Source organism: Meles meles, chromosome 12 (assembly GCF_922984935.1).
Source record: "Meles meles chromosome 12, mMelMel3.1 paternal haplotype, whole genome shotgun sequence".
Classification (NCBI taxonomy): Eukaryota; Metazoa; Chordata; class Mammalia; order Carnivora; family Mustelidae; genus Meles; species Meles meles.
In genome coordinates this window covers 64,887,493-64,904,096 of record NC_060077.1, presented here as the reverse complement: position 1 = coordinate 64,904,096, position 16,604 = coordinate 64,887,493, and the positions used below count along the sequence as shown (strand labels likewise).

Below are 16,604 nucleotides of genomic sequence, written 5' to 3'. Positions count from 1 at the left end.
TTCCAATGAAATTAAACATCCTTGGGTTACTCTTATTTTGATATTGTTTCAGCTGCACCATAGTATAGTCACAGGTAATGAGTACAGGCAGTGGTGACTTATTTAAGGAAACCCAAGTATTGTCAAGTTCATTTCTTAGGATGTAGAATATTGTGGGATATTCTGGTAAAGACCTGAATTTGGTAAGCTAGGAAACAACTTTTTATGTGGGTCAGCCCGCCCATCTTTAAGTGGGGAAAATGTTAAAACTCACTTTTGTGGTTACAGTAGAGATTATATAATGTTAAAAAATAGTGAAGTATATATGAAATATACAGCTCAAATGAATAAGGTTATTGTCCCAGATATGGTTATCTCTCACTGTAAAATGGAGCACTGAGGTATGATGATGTAAAAAATTTTGTCTACATAAGTATTCATGCTGAATTAAGTCTCCACTATTACCTATCTAGGATGACACTGGTGGTCTCTACATTGCTGGAATCATCCAGATAGTTGCTCTTAATTCATATTCATGCTGCTACGGCCTTGATTTTTTTCTTTTTTTGAAGATTTTATTTATTTATTTGACAGAGAGAGAGAGAACACAAGCAGGGGGAATGGCAGGCGAAGGGAGAGGCAGAAGCAGGCTGCCTGTTGAGCAAGAAGCCCGATGCAGGACTCAACCCCAGAACCCTGGGATCATGACCTGAGTCGAAGGCAGATGCTTAACTGAGCCACCCAGGCACCTTTATGGACTTGATTTTAGATAAAAGTACTATTTTGTTATCAAGAATCTATCCTAGTCCAAGAGATTTGTAATGACGAAGGCCAAAGTAATTTAAAATATTTATTCAGGATTACTCCATCTTATCTACCATTTTACTGAGTAACTAAAAAATAGAAACCTAAGACTTAATATTTCTTTCCAGAAAATATAATCCTGTTAGTTCACGCTTATAAAATTATCTTTCCCAAGTCTAAGTTAAGAGTACAGCCACCTCTATTACCAATTTATTAGCCATATTTATATTTTCTCTATGAAGAGAAAAGGTATATGCATTAACTCTTGGTTATGAACAACCTTCGTAATTTAACCATCGGTGCTGAGGGTTTCATTTACTTTCAGTCTTGGCAATAGTCAAGATCAGCTTTATATGTGGAAAGCAATTAACCTTTGTGTATATCTCTGACAATAGATCAAATTTAGTTTCTATCTCAATGCCAATCACTTTACAGATGTGGAAACTGAGGCCCAGAGACATTCGTAAAGAAAGGTCCTTCTGTTACTACCTCCTTCAAATAAGAATGTGGTCCCTTTTTTACCTAGCTTTTTCTCTCCTGTATTTTTAATACAAGGAATTTAAAAAAAATAGGCCTTCTGGGGCACCTGGGTGGCTCAGTCAGTTAATCCATCCGACTCTTGACTCTGGCTCAGGTCATGGTCTCAGGTCATGAGATCAAGCTCCACATCAGGCTCCCTTCTCAGCAGGGAGTCTGCTTTAGATTCTTTCTCTCCCTCTCCCTCTGGCCATCCCATCTCCAGTCCCAGGCACTCTCACTCTCTCTCTTTCTCTCATAAATTGACAAAACAATTTCAAAACTAAACTAAAGTATACCACTAATTCAGGGGCACCTGGGTGCCTCAGTCAGTTAACCATCTGCCTTTAGCTTAGGTCATGACTTCAGGGTCCTGCGATCAAGCTCCATGTCAGGCTCCCCTACTCATTGGTGAGTCTCCTCCCTTTCCTCTTCCCTCCTACTCGTGCTCACTCACTCTCTCGCTCGCTTGCTCACTTTCTCTCAAATTAGTAAATAAAATCTTAAAATAAATAAATGAAGTATACCACAAGTTCATTCACAGACCTTGCTTAAAAGCTCGAACTTTAGGCTAGAATGTATTAGATGAATGGCAGTTGAGTTTTCAAGGAGCCACACTTAATCCCTCTCCAGAGTACATACTTCTCTTGTCCCTGAGAGCCAGGGCTGGCCTACTGACTTGCTCTAAGAGGCCTGCTGCCCCCGCTTTCACATTCCTTTGGGAGACAGCCATCATCGTGCAGGAGAATAGCAGCCCTGGCTATAATAGGGAACAGTGAGAGAAGCAGAGACAGACCATCTAGAGCAGCTCCAAAGTGAAGGTGTGTGAAACCTATTGGAAAAACCCAATCACCAGCTGAAAACAGCTGAATGAGTGAACCTACCTGACATAACAGGAAACAAAAGAGCCATATAGGTGGGCTCTGGCTGAAATCCTGACTGAAGAATCATAAATAATAAATCATTATTGTTTTTTAAGCTAGTGAGTCCAGGTTTGTTACACAGCTACAGATAATCTGAAATGAGGTGTCAGGCAGCAGCGTTAATTTTAAGTGTGGAGTTTTAGCTCTATTATACAGTAAATGCTGAGGAAACTAAAGGAGAAAACTGAGAAACTTGAAGTATGCAAGAATGAAAACTCTTGAAGGAGAGAAATTTGTTCAGCTGTAGATAAGGACAGAGCAAAAATGAAATATAAATGACCAACTCTGAAGGAAATGCGAAGACACAGAAGTTAGCTAACCTCAAGCATGTTAAAACTATCTGAGTTTTAAAAAAGAAAAAAAAAGGGTGTACATACAAGAAGGGAGAGGGAAAGTAAGTGGATTATGAGGGCTGTGCCAGAGAAAGTTTCAGTAACTCCTAATACAATAGAGCAGTAAGCAAGACACTGACAAGAAAACAAGTTTCAAAAATACTAGATATGGGAGTCAAAAGATTTGGGTTCAAGTCTTGATTCTGTCCCTTGTTAGCAACATGATGTTAGCGAAGTCATTATCCCATTCTTGGTTTCTATCCCCGATTGCTCCAAAATACCCTGCTGTGCCATATGGAGACTCAGATCTACCATCAACTAGACAAATCACGTTCCATCTAAATCAGTTTATTCCTTTGAGAGGTGACCAGTTAGGATTAATAACCTGGGAAGCAATCCCTGATTGGTTCCTGTAATAAGACAGGACCCAAACTGGTGTTCTGGGAGAAGAAACTTTTGTTAAGCCAGAAAAAGAGAATAAGCTAACATTTATAGGAAGAAACTCCTTTACATTCCTTGGATACTTTTTAAGTAGAGAAAGCACTGTGCTAATATGTGAGTAACAGATAGAGCCCTGTCTTCAAGAAGTTTGTATTTTAGGAGTTATAAAAAAAAGTATCCAGTATCTATAATAGAAAGCAAAATATAAGTGCAACTCATAATAAAGATAAAAGTCCTATAAATATCCAGAGGAAGATCAATCAAAGTGGCATTAAGAATAGATCTTAGACAACAGCTTGGATTTGGTAGGCAGAAGTTTACCAAAGATTCACTGAAGAAGATGGATATTCTATGCTGAATAAATGGCAGCTGCAAAGTCATCACAGAGACAGAAAAGAACAAAATATTCAGAGAGGTTATTAGGGAAACACCTTGGAGAGTAGCTTGGAATACAGTATCCTAGAAAGCCTTGAGCTGCCAGAGAATGGACTTCACTGTTAAGCAATGGGGAAACACTATACACCTTGAAATTTAAAAAGAGAAAAAAAAAAAAAAGACATTATTTCGTGAAAATATATCTGACTGAGATATTCAGAAGGATAAAAAATGCTTAGAGAAAAATACTACAGAAGAATTATAAAGGGTTTTAGTTATCCAAGATATCTTAAAGAACAAAAAATGGATTAAGATGTTAGTCGGAGGGCTCCTGGGTGGCTCAGTGGGTGAAGCCTCTGCCTTAGGCTCAGGTCATGATCTCAGGGTCCTGGGATCAAGCCCCGCATTGGGCTCTCTGCTCAGCAGGGAGCCTGTTTCCTCCTCTCTCTCTGCCTGCTTCTCTGCCTACCTGTGATCTCTCTCTCTCTCTCTGTCAAATAAGTAAATAAATCTTTAACAAAAAATTTTAGTAGTCAGAAAATGACAGAAGAGGATAATTAAAGAAATGGTTAAACTAAAAAGGAAATGGTTAAACTGAAAAGGCTTAGTGACAGTAGTACTGGGTGAGGAAGAAGGCAAAGTACACAGGCGATTAGTAAAATTAGATGATTAGTAAAATTATTAACAGAATAAGCAAAGTCAGGAAAGAGTGTGCAAGAAGAAGAGTGTGTGTGGGAGGGAAAGAGGCCTAATTTTTCTGTTTGCTTACCATTTTCATAATCATCCTCATTAGGAAATTCATAATAAAAACCACGTTTTAAAGCTGGGGTTTACCATCACAGGCTAGTCTGAAAAGGTCTCCCTCAAACATCTGCATGTAAGATTCTACTAACAGGAAGTGTATAGATAGACTTTTTCAGTGTGTGGTATGCACTGCTTTTCTCAGCTTCTATATTCCTTTCCTAGCACTTCTCGATTTGTCAAAACCCAACAAGAGTTCAAGTCTCACTTGCCAAGGCCTCTGCTAGACTCAAGATCATTCTCAAGAAAGATTTACAATCACCACTGACTACAAAGGACAAATACCTATGCTGATACTCCATACTCTGGTTAACAACCATGAAAATTTAAGTGGGATGATTCAGCGTTAATAATGTATGCAACACATTCACATCAGCTGGCTGATGTCAAAAAGTCTTGACAAAACGCAGAGAAGACATCACTAGCAGGAGAAGAGCATGACTCCCTGAGGACTCTGGGGTAGGACACGGAGAAGCTGAGATCAACTGCACTGCCTTCAGAGAACTTACCTGGGCAAACTTGTGAATCTGTTCTACCACTGCAGCAAAGAGAGCATGGACACTTTCGTCGATCAGACTCTGCATGTAATGCACCGCCTCTTCATCAGACAGGTCCAGTCGGAATTTATCCTGAACCTATGAGGTCACAGTAGGTTAGGCTTTTGAATGAAAAAAAAAGGACTCAATTTAAAGAGACAGCATCAGATTGATATAGATGTTGTTACAATATATTATGACCTATTTCCATGACAAAGAAGTAATCCATAACTTACAAGAAGTTCTGAATATTATTATTCTTTAGAGTGAAGTTTATTGTTTTTGCTATATGCTCTTTAATCACCCTTTCTTTATTGGTTGTTAGATATTTTTTTTAAGAAAAAATAAACAGTAAACATGATTCTGCCAGGTGCTGCAGATGTAAGAAAATAAACATAAATTGTTCTTTTAACTCAAAAGTGTGCTTTATTTTCTTGCATTTCTTTTTTTTTCTCAAGTTTTATTTATTTAAATAATCTCTACACCCCACGTGGGGCTTGAACACACAACTGAGATCAGAGTCCTATGCTCTTCTGACTGAGCCAGCTAGGGGCCCCTATTTTTTTTTTCTTCGCATTTCAAAGCTAGAACCACTGTATAAAATTTAAAATGGGGCATATTTGTTAATAATCTCCTTCATTTTATCCCTGTTACTTATTATTAAATGGATATACCAAGGTGAGATTATAGTAGTATTTTTGCACACCGTTTCAATGCCTCTACAAGAACAGGAATCATGTCAATCACTGGCAAAATTAAGATATTCCAGAATGCCTCCTTTCCTACAGAAATTCCTTATACTTCTGCTAAGAACTACTTCAATTGGTTGGCAATTTCCAGAGAGAGAAGAATTTTCCTTTGTTTCATATTTAAAGTTACAGTTGACTCCCAATAACAATAACTAGAATTTTTATAAGAATAACTAGAAAAATTAGTAGAGACATATATGAGAATGGTTCCTAAAAAATAAAAGCCAATGTAATTGAATGACTACTCTGTGCAAAACACTTCACATGCAGTATTTCACCTGACTCTGAGGTAGACAGTATCTCCACCTCTAAGATGCAGAAACAAAGAGAATTTATGAAGCCAAGAGAGAATTTATGAAGGCAAGCAACCCAGAGCCGCTTCACTGATGGCAAGGGTCTCATGCTGCCAGACAATCTCATGCCACTGCACATAACCATTATAACTCTACTCCTTTCTCCTCTTTTAAGTGGCCCAAATATACTTTTGAAAAAGCAGGCAAGGAGAAAATGTCTCTATGCAAATAAAAAGTAGTCACATTTAGTACTTCCTTTTAAGTACAGAATTTAACTACTAGGAAACTAAGAAGGACACAGTAGGACAACCCACAGCCCTGAATTCGTACTTATTTCTTCACTAGATTGGAAGTATGCCAGATGATCCAACAGCTCTGCAGCTTCAGGATGGGGAAATAAAAAAGATGTGGATAAAAAAGATGTGTACTTCACTAAAAAGTGAAGGACAGTTCAATGGAGGGATGTCTTAAGGAATATCTTGAATGAACTAGCTCTCCCATTTCTATATCCCAATGGCGTATCAGTTCCTTGAGTTTAATCCTTTATTTTCTTTGATTTAAGATGTCTAACAAGTCTGTAACTATTTTTAAAGACATGAAAAAACTACAGGGCAGGAAAATCAAAACTTTAGCTTAATTTATCAAAACTTACATGCTTCTATAAGTGCTATAACACAGACTATATGTATTTTGCATAGAATATATATATTTATTTACCAAATATGAAAAAACCATCCTTAACTGCATATAAATGGCCGATTTGGCATCACATATACTGACCAGGCTACTTGTTACTGTCCCATAGATCCTTACGATTCTAATCCTTTTCTTCAAGCTACCTTCTCTCTGCTCTTCAGGTTATAGTTTAAGGTCTATTCATGTGTGTGCACACACACATACACACACACAGTCTAACATTCCAATTAGTACTAAATATTAAATTTTGTCTTTAGTAGCATTTTGATGTATACTCTTCTTGCATCCACATTCTCAGATGTGTAGAGCTATGCCCCATACAAAAACCCTGCAACACAATTCTATATTAAACTATACTGTCTTTCCTAAGGACCACAGAGATTTCATTTATACGTAATCTCTACCCTTTGTCTTTCAAAGCTCAAAATACATCATTACAAGACTAATTTAACATTCATTAATAAAGAAGACTCTTGCTTAAAATAATTTAGTGTTTAGCGTCTCTGAAATAAGAGTAACTTTCATTAAAATAATAAAGCAGACATTCCTTATTAAATATTTTTAATTCTAATTGGAATTTTAAATTTTTTCTTTGTGCTCATTTCCTAATAATTTAATCACAAAAGTGATTATGCCAAAGGAAAAATTTTCACTCATCAGAGTAAAAGGAAGAGGTTTAATGTAAACATTATTTCCTTGCTGAGTTCATTTGATTATCTGAGCTGCAACAGAACCAAAAAATTCCATTACTTGAATAAAAACCAGAACTTAAAATAAAGAATAAGGGGTGCCTGGGTGGCTCAGTTGGTTAAGGGTCTGCCTTTGGCTCAGGTCATGATCCCCGGGTCCTGGGATCAAGCCCTGCATTGGGCTCCCTGCTCAGCAGGAAGCCTGCTTCTCCCTCTCCCACTCCCCTTGCTTATGTTTTCTCTTTCTGTCAAATAAATAAAATCTTTAAAAAAAGTAAATAAAATAAAGATTAATTAAAAAGAAAAATTATAAAAATTGAACACCTATCCAACTACTGGTATAAGAGAATGAATTCTATAATTGTTTGTAATAAGACACAGGACTAGTAGAGAAAAATAAAACCTATGTTACAAAAATTCAATGTGCATGGATGGATGTTATGGCTTGTATTTTTTTTTAATTTTTAATTGTTTTAGTTTTTTTAAATTAACATATAATGTATTATTTGTTTCAGAGGTATAAGTCTGTGACTCATCAGTCTTACACAACACACAGTGCTCACCACAACACATACCCTACCCAATGTCCATCTCCCAGCCACCCCTTCCCTCCAATGGATTGTATGTTTTTTGTTTTTTGTTTTTTTTTATTTATTTGACAGAGAGAAATCACAACTAGACAGAGAGGCAGGCAGAGAGAGAGGAGGAAGCAGGCTCCCTGCGGAGCAGAGAGGCCGATGCAGGGCTCGATCCCAGGACCCTGGGATCATGACCTGAGCCGAAGGCAGAGGCTCTAACCCACTGAGCCATCGAGGTGCCCCCAGATTGTATGTTTTAATAAACAAACCTTGTAGGCACCAAAGGTTAATTTAATTTTATAGTTCATTTGAAAGAGATCTTCACACAATTTGTAGCTGCTTGTAATATATATGTTTGTTTTAACGTTTAGTCAATAATCAATTTAGAGAGGTGTGTTTGGGTGGCTCAGTCACTTAAGCATCTGTCTTTGGGTTAGTTCATGGTCCCAGGGCCTGGGGATCAAGCCCAGCATCTGGCTCCCTGCTCAGTGGGAAGTCTGCTTCTCTCACCCTCTCCCTCTGTCTCTCCCCCTGCTCTCTCACTCTCAAATAAATAAATAAAATTTTTAAAAAAATCAGAGAAAGAATACATCCATTTATTCTTCAACACAAAATAGTATTACCTCATTAAATTACTATGAATAAATTTATTACCACAGTTTAAAAGATTTCCTTATTACCGATTTACAGAAAACACAAATGAAAAAGCACTATCAAGTGGTTATGTTTATCCATTAAACTATTCTATTTCTCTCCCTCACCCCATTTTTTTAATAGAGATTCACCTGTATCAGAAGCTAAGCAAATTTAAAACTCTCTGAAGATAGGGGCGCCTGGGTGGCTCAGTGGGTTAAACCTCTGCCTTTGGCTCAGGTCATGATCTCAGGGTCCTGGGATCGAGCCCCACATCGGGCTCTCTGCTCGGCGGGGAGCCTGCTTTCCCCTCTCTCTCTCTGCCTGCCTCTCTGCCTACTTGTGATCTCTGTCTGTCAAATAAATAAATAAAATCTTTAAAAAAAAAAAAAAACTCTCTGAAGATAGGCAATTGTCTTATCAATACACAATACACTCTCCCTAGTAACAAAGTTAATAATATGCTAGGAAATACAAGTTTTCTTTTCTTTTTTTTAACTGAAGTATAGTCAACATACAACATTACATTAGTTTCCGAATACGTAGGTTTCTTATATCAAATATTTTAACTTCCCTTTATTCACTAGGGCAATCTACAGGAGTTGACTAAAAAGTTTTATCCATACCACATGTTCATAAGATATCTCCTTTTCATTTATTCAGAAAAAACTGACACACCCCACTTCGTGAGCCTTTCCTGGGCACAAATTTTAAAATTTCCAAAATCAATGCCAACTCAACATTTCATATTCCTCTCTCATTTATTTTTTTTCTCTAAACACTAATCATGATTAGTATGTTATATATTTCATTCATTTTACTCTGTTTCTTTTCTGTTTCCCTTATTAGAAGGTAAGCTCCATGAAGGCAGAAAATTTTGTTTTATTATTACTATAACTCAAGCACTAAGACAGTGCTTGACACTTAGTAAATAGCTAAATAAATACTACTAAGTATTTATTAAAGTAAATAAGTAAATCTTAAAAAAAAGGAAAAAACTAGTATGATCTATTTGCTCATTTTTGGAAATTAGTCTATCCACCATGCTTTAATTATACTAGTACATACCACTTTGCTTTATATCAATATGCATTATTTTTTATTAGACTACTTGGGTAACTTTGTTCTAAATTATTAAAAGGATTCAAGCAACTTTTGTGGAAGCTTCCTATGGCACAAAGCAAGGAGCAGCACACTAACCTACTACTACCAGGTACTTAATGTTTGTGATTCATGATCATATGTTTTAAATTGTGATTCCACCTCATATATTTGGGCAATTGTGTTTTCTAAGAAATAAATAAATCTGATTTTTAAAATATCATGTATTCCATATGTAAGTATTCAATTTTCAAAAAATTAAAACAAAACTGATATATATAAATTAAGTTATGAAGCCAAGAAAATATTGTACTTCATTATAATTACTCAAGTAATTTAAATAATCTGTACTTCTCTCAGCCTCAAATATGCTACCCTATTTCTGTAGTTGGTTTTCATTCATGAGGTCAACACAAAAATTTTCCAAGTGGTAAGACTTTGAAGTAACATTAGCAACTATGATTTCAACAAAGTATAAAAATCTGTACTTTTTTTTTAAGATTTTATTTATTTATTTGACAGACAGAGATCACAAGTAGGCAGAGAGGCAGGCAGACAAAATGGGGGAAGGGGGATCCCTGCTGAGCAGAGAGCCTGATGCGGGGCTCAATCCCAGGACCCTAGGATCATGATCTGAACCAAAGGCAGAGGCTTCAGTTCTAAGCCACCCAGGTGCCCCTAAAATCAGTAATTTTCTAAAAGAGAAACAGAAATAGAACAAAAGATCTAATAAGAACATAACTTAATTAGCAGAAGAAATTGGAAGTCTCAATTTAACAAATACCACTAGAGAACTTTCATAATTGACCTCTGAACTTGAGTGAAATCAGGAAAAACTGCCTATAAGACCAGAGATAAATGGATTTAAAGTACACATCAAAAAACAAGTCCTGAATAAATCAATGCAAAAAAAGGGGGGGGGCAACAATATTTGGAATCTAGTACACCTATTAATTAGTCCATCTGGGCTGCTGTAACAAGGGAAATTTTCATCAACCAATTATATTTCTCGATGAATGAGCTGTAGTCAATAAATAAAACATAAATGACAAAAGGAAGTCATGCCAAAAACTAGTGTGATAACTAGTCTATTTCCTGTGGGGAGAAGGGAGTTTACTGAAATAGTGCTTGCTGGATAAAATAATAAGTGAAGTCTTAAAAAGAGCATAATTTTCTTAAATGGCTCAATAATGAAGTATTTCCATTAAAACCCTCTCTCAATATTTATGATAGACTTATAAAACTAGGTAAAAGAGTTTCTTATTTGTTTGCAATGTTATGAATACTTGTGCTCCTTTTCCCCCAAATACTAATGCCCAATGTAAAAGATACTAGGGTAGAGCCTTGGGAGGTGCCTAGGTCATAGAGAGGAACCCTTAAAGAAGAGATCCCCTAGAACTCCCTAGGACTTCTGCCAGCTGAAGATACAAAAAGTCTTCAACCCAAAGAGGGCTCTCACCTGATCACACTGGCACCCTGATCTTGAACTTCTAGATTCCAAAACTATAAGAAATAAATTTCTGTTGTTTATAGGTCATCCATTCTCTGGTACTTTCTTATAGCAGCCTAAACGGACTAAGACAATGTTCAATCTCCAGAGAAATCTTTTTTCTTTTTAAATATTTTTTTTTTTTAAAGATTTTATTTATTTATTTACTTGACACAGAAAGAGAGATCACAAGCAGGCAGTGAGGCAGGCAGAGAGAGAGGGGGAAGCAGGCTCCCCACTGAGCAGACAGCCCAATGCGGGGCTCGATCCCAGGACCTCGAGACCATGACTCGAGCCGAAGGCAGAGGCTTAACCCACTGAGCCACCCAGGCGCCCCAGATGAATTTTTTAAGTAATGTTCAGAGTCTACTATATCAGAAGTTAGAGCTTTTTGGTCCCAATTATTATTTTCATCCCCCATAGAGACTCCATCTCTGAGACTGCTACTGTCCTTTAGTAATTATGTATTTCTGCAAGGCAAAAATCTATACTATCTTTCAAGTTCAATACTGATAATCACACTGATAGTGAAGATCATCTTATGCTATCTTTGAATTTTAAAAAAGTCCTTTCAGAGGGCAAGTACTATGATGAGCACTGGGTATTATATTCAATAATGAATAATAAACATCATATCAAAAACTAATGATGTAGTATACCTTGGTTAATTGACTTTAAATTAAAAAATTTTTAAAAAATTAAAAATTTAAAAAGTACTTTCTACTTACCACCTCCTATCCCACTTCCCCCACCAAATCAGAGAATCAGAAACTAATTCAGACAAAAATCTTCAAATCCACTGCCCTTTCTCCCATCTCTTGTTAGAATTCATGATACAACAACTCTGAATCACTATTCATCTATACAAAGACTATCCTTTTTTCTTTTCCTTGTAGGCCAAGTTAAAAGGCAGGTCTCTACTCTGCTGACACAGTAAGAAACCCCTGCAACCAAGGATATGGATGGGAAAGATAAAGAATGGATTTTTTCCTCCTAATTATAACTATAATAGTTTGTCTTTGATCTTTAGCATGCATAGCATAGGAGTGCCAGGAATCAAATATCCTATCAGGAATATTAAAGAAGAGCTAGAAAAAAAGAGCAAGGGTAGTAGTAGTAAGCTTTCTCTGTAGATACAATGACCTAGTAATGTGACTGTGGGTACGAACAGAACTGGCTTGGCTGCAGGGACAGGAGAGGCTGTTGCATTCTGGAAGATAAAAAAATTATATAAAATGTTTCTTAATTTATGTTACTTAAGAGTCTAGAGTCAGGCACATCAAGGGGAAATTGGTTATTAAAACCTTAACATCCTTTATATACATCCTTTATATATGAAAAGTAGACTATGATACCTAACAATGTATAAAAATTACCTTTTTCACAGTTTTATCTGGTTCAAGAGCAATATCTGGAATGTTTGCATCCACCATCAGGGAAAACAAGTTCAAAATCAGGTTAGAATACCTAAAGGAGAATGGGAAAGAAAAAAAAAAGTGCGTTAGTAGTCCTGCAGTTCTTTCTCGTGCCAAGTATACTCCTAGAAGTAGTTGTACCTGGATATTTATGATGACTCCTACAGAATACAGAATGTGCCATTGTCAGCTGTATCACTGAAAAGCAAGCCTTAAAGAAGTATCTTATTCTGGGATGTTGATATAATGCCCATTCTAGGTTCTACACTATGGGATAAACTTTTGGAGTAGCCATCTAATGGCATTCTTTTCATTTTTACAGTAAGGATATTCTTTTTAGGAGAAATCTAAGGAGAATGCACTTTATATCTAATTAGTATTTACTAAACACTGGAGATCTGTCTTTGCTAGGTGATGTTAAGAATCTGCTACCTTAAGACTACCTCAGCATGTCATGGCTAAAGGAATGAAAGAGCTAAACAGTCATCCCACTAATCATTCAGGAATATTTCCCCAGGGATATTAACCACCATCTTGAACTAAGCGGCTTGTCTGAATATAAGCAATCCTAAATGAAGGTGAAAATAGCTAGTACTCTACTATATTAAGGATACGCTAAGTATATAAATAATATCATCTCTGGACTATGCTGGTTCCTATAGAAACTAAAGGTTTATCCTCACCAGTCCTCAAACTCTTCCACTTCCTCTCCCTATGGAAAGAATAATGTTATTCCAAATGGTCATTTCCAGAGGTGAAGCCTTGTGGGGAAACATGTAAGTGTATACTGGGGACAATCCACCTCCTCCTTCAAAACCCTCTCTCCTTAGAGAGTTATAATTTTTCTGGATGGCCCTTTCTTAGCACGGTAGTTTTAAAAGACATTCAAGTTTGACTTTGGGGATGGAGGTGAGCAAACGAAGCTTTGTTTTTATGCAATAAAGCCTTTTAGTTGATCTCAGCAGAAGTTTCAACAAGTACCTTGCATGTCTCCTCTAGGGATGGAGGTTGGGCATTAGGTGACACAGCACCTTTACTCTAGCCATCTACTTATCCACTATATGAAAAGGTACAACTTTTTACCTGAAAACTGGTTACTACTGAACTATAATGATAATGGAAACGGCAGACAAAAATGATTATTCATATAAACTTCAAATTACCTATTTTATCATTATTTTTGAATTTTATATTGTCCATAAAAATCAAGAGGGACTATAAGTGGAAAAAAAAAAAGAGGGACTATAATGAAAATTTATACCTTGAAGTCATCATCTAATCAAATTAGGATAACTCACTTAGACTCGTACAGTAATAGCTAAACAGCCTTAACTTAGCTTTAAGTTATTCATTTCCTTAAGGGAATTTATTTTAAAAAAGCATTATCACAGATGTCATTCCATTTCTACTCATACAATAATTGTGTTTATTCAACCAACAAATATTTACTGAGTATTCACTCTATACATTGTTTTAGGCACAAAGAATATAGTGGTGAACTGAACCAACAAGGTCCCTACATTCATGAAGTTTACATTCTGGAAGAGAATGGGGACTCGCAAAATAAAATGATAAAAAACATAATTTTATATCTGACTGACTGATAAAAAGATTTTTTAAAAAAGGAAAACTCAGGGAAATGGGTCACAGATTGATAGGTTAGGCAGAAGAACCATCTTAAGCAGGTATGATTTTACTCTAAATGAGCTGGAAAGCAGCAACTGAGTGTAAAGTTTGGAGTGACACACTCAGATATACATTTTTGTTTTCTCTTTTTCAGGGGAAATATGAACACACTCCCCCACTACCACAAATTATGCAGTCGAGTTTCCCAAATTTGGGGGAACTGCAGGGCTAAGTATATTCAGAGTGCAATGAATAAGGCTTGCTGTAGGAAAATCACCTTCATGATCATGGTATCTCCCCTGCCAGGTAAGTAGGAGGTATATTAAAAGCTCGCACTGGCCTACTTGTGGGAATGGAGAATGGAGGTAGGGAAACTATTACACTGATATCTAGGTAGAGAAGAAAAAATTTAGATGTTCCCAGGCTGTACTTTGGAAATGGAGTGGAAGACAGTTGTTGATGGTTTCAATGGAGCAGGGGAGAGAGGGCAGAGGAAATGAAAATCACCAAAGATTCAGCCTAAGCAATAGGAAACTACTGTTTTTCATCACAATAAGAAAGAGAATGAAGAAAGAGCAGAATTTGGGACAGGGAATCAGTAATATTCTGTTTTAGACATACTGAGTTTGAAGTGCCTACCAGATTCTTAGTCAGGATGTCAAGTAGACAGAGAACTCAGAGGGGTTATCAGGGCTGATGGCATCAGTTCAAAACATTAGCATCTGGATCCTAATTAAAGTCACAGATCTGGATGAAAATGCTGAAAGAGAGTTTGGGGGGAAAATGATCTAGAACAAAAAGGTTTATACTGACAATGGAACTTCTAGACAGTTGAATACGTAAAGGTCAGAGAGAAGAGGGAAGAAATCAGTAAAGCAGAAGTAGCCAGGAAGGCAAAAAGAAAAGAAGTGGGTTACACCAAATCTAAGAAAGGTTTTCAGGAACAAAGAAGTGCTCAACTGTGTCAAAGATGCTAGGAAGCAAAGTGGCCACTAGATTTGGTGTAGGTAACTGTTTATCTTGATAAAATTAGTTTTAATAGCAGAGTAGGGCTAGAAGTCTACTGGAGAAGGCTGAAGGTAGAAAAGGAGCCAAATTAGTGGAGACAGTGAGAACAGGTCTTTTTAAAGCAGATGGGCTGTGAAAGAAAATAATGAATTGGGCAGGAGTACAATGTCTAGTAATACTCCTGACTTACCCCACTAGACACCAGTGGCACTTACCTAGTTGCGACAACCAAAACTGTCTCCAGACATTGCAAAATGTGCTTTGGGGGAAAGGGCAGTGTAAAAGAGCTCTGGTTGAGAATCACTATTTAAAACCAATGGTGGTGGAGTGCCTGGGTGGCTTAGTCATTAAGCGTCTGCCTTCCGCTCAGGTCATGGTCCCAGGGTAACAGGATGGAGCACCACATTGGGCCCCCTGCTCCATAGGAAGCCTGTTCTCCTTCTCCCACTCCCCCTGCTTGTGTTCCCTCTCTCATTGTCTCTCTCTCTGTCAAATAAATAAATAAAATCTTTAAAAAAAATGGTGAGAACACCATGAATGCTGGCTTTTCTTTAGTGACATACAGCTGATGCACTGCAGGAAAAAGAAGACACATAGTTCTGATTAGAGATAAAGTATCAGCAGGCGAGGTTACAGGATTGGATAAAAATGTGCAATAAAGTTCAGAGAAGGGCAGTGATCATAGTTTGAGGCCACAAAATTCAGTGGGGAAAAGAGAAAAGTGAGATTGTAAGGCAGATTTTATATGGTGGAAGGGTGGCAAGACTTGGATGTATGAAGTTGCAGAATTCCAGGAATGGGTATAATGCAAAAGTAAGCTGTAAGAATAGAAGATGTTGGTCAGAGAGTGGAAAGCTTGTGACTAAAATTTTGGAGGGTTACATTAATGGTACTGATGAGAAGGAGTGGACAAGGTTGGCTCTACATGAGGAGAAGAAGGCCCCCAGAAGTCAGGTCGTGGCTGGAGCATGCAATGTATGAATGGTGAAGTCACAGCAGTAGTCATGAAGAAGGCAATACAAGTTTTCAAGGAACAGAGGGTGATGGGGAGATACATGATAGGTAGCAGTGGGGAGGATATCTATTGGTGTGATCTCACAGTGTGTGTGCTTACACTTTTCTTTAAGCAAGCAAGGAAAGAAATGGTTTGGAAGTTGCAACAGGGAGCATGGAAGGCACCAAGCTTTGAGACATGTAGGATACGGAAATCAAGAAGAACCACCTGAGAGGACTGCAAGGACCATGGCATCAGCAGAGTACAGCCAGCTGCTATGTATTACATCAGGAAAAAAATATGCTTTCAATGAACCCTCAATTATTCACATTCTACTCTCTTGACTATACAGGTTTTCCCAATCTTGCCATAAGGGACTCTCAGGAATATATCACAGGGTAGATTCACACAGTAACACAGGGAGGGGAAAACAAGGCTCAATTTTGAAAGAGATATTTCAGAGGTTCTCAAAACGGCTTGTCCATTAGACTCACCTGGGAGCTTCTTAAAAATATCAGTGCCAGGGTGCCTGGGTGGCTCAGTGGGTTAAGCCACTGCCTGCACCTCAGGTCACGATCTCAGGATCCTGGGATCAAGCCCTGCATTGGGCTCTCTGCTCAGCAGGG

General features: G+C 37.3%; 1 protein-coding gene and 1 non-coding gene across 2 annotated transcripts in view; both read right to left on the bottom strand.

The window, feature by feature from the left end:
- Positions 1-16,604, bottom strand: part of PIK3C3 (phosphatidylinositol 3-kinase catalytic subunit type 3) — a 152,742-nt gene that overhangs the window by 6,128 nt on the left and 130,010 nt on the right. Inside the window, exons 23-24 of the mRNA XM_046025885.1 lie at positions 12,312-12,402; positions 4,681-4,806 (exon numbers count right to left, since the gene is read on the bottom strand). Coding sequence (XP_045881841.1) covers positions 4,681-4,806; positions 12,312-12,402 — 217 coding nt within the window. The remainder of the gene's footprint in view (positions 1-4,680; positions 4,807-12,311; positions 12,403-16,604) is intronic.
- On the bottom strand, positions 14,128-14,290 carry LOC123954816. The gene has a single exon (XR_006821173.1). It is a non-coding gene; the product is annotated as a U1 spliceosomal RNA (small nuclear RNA).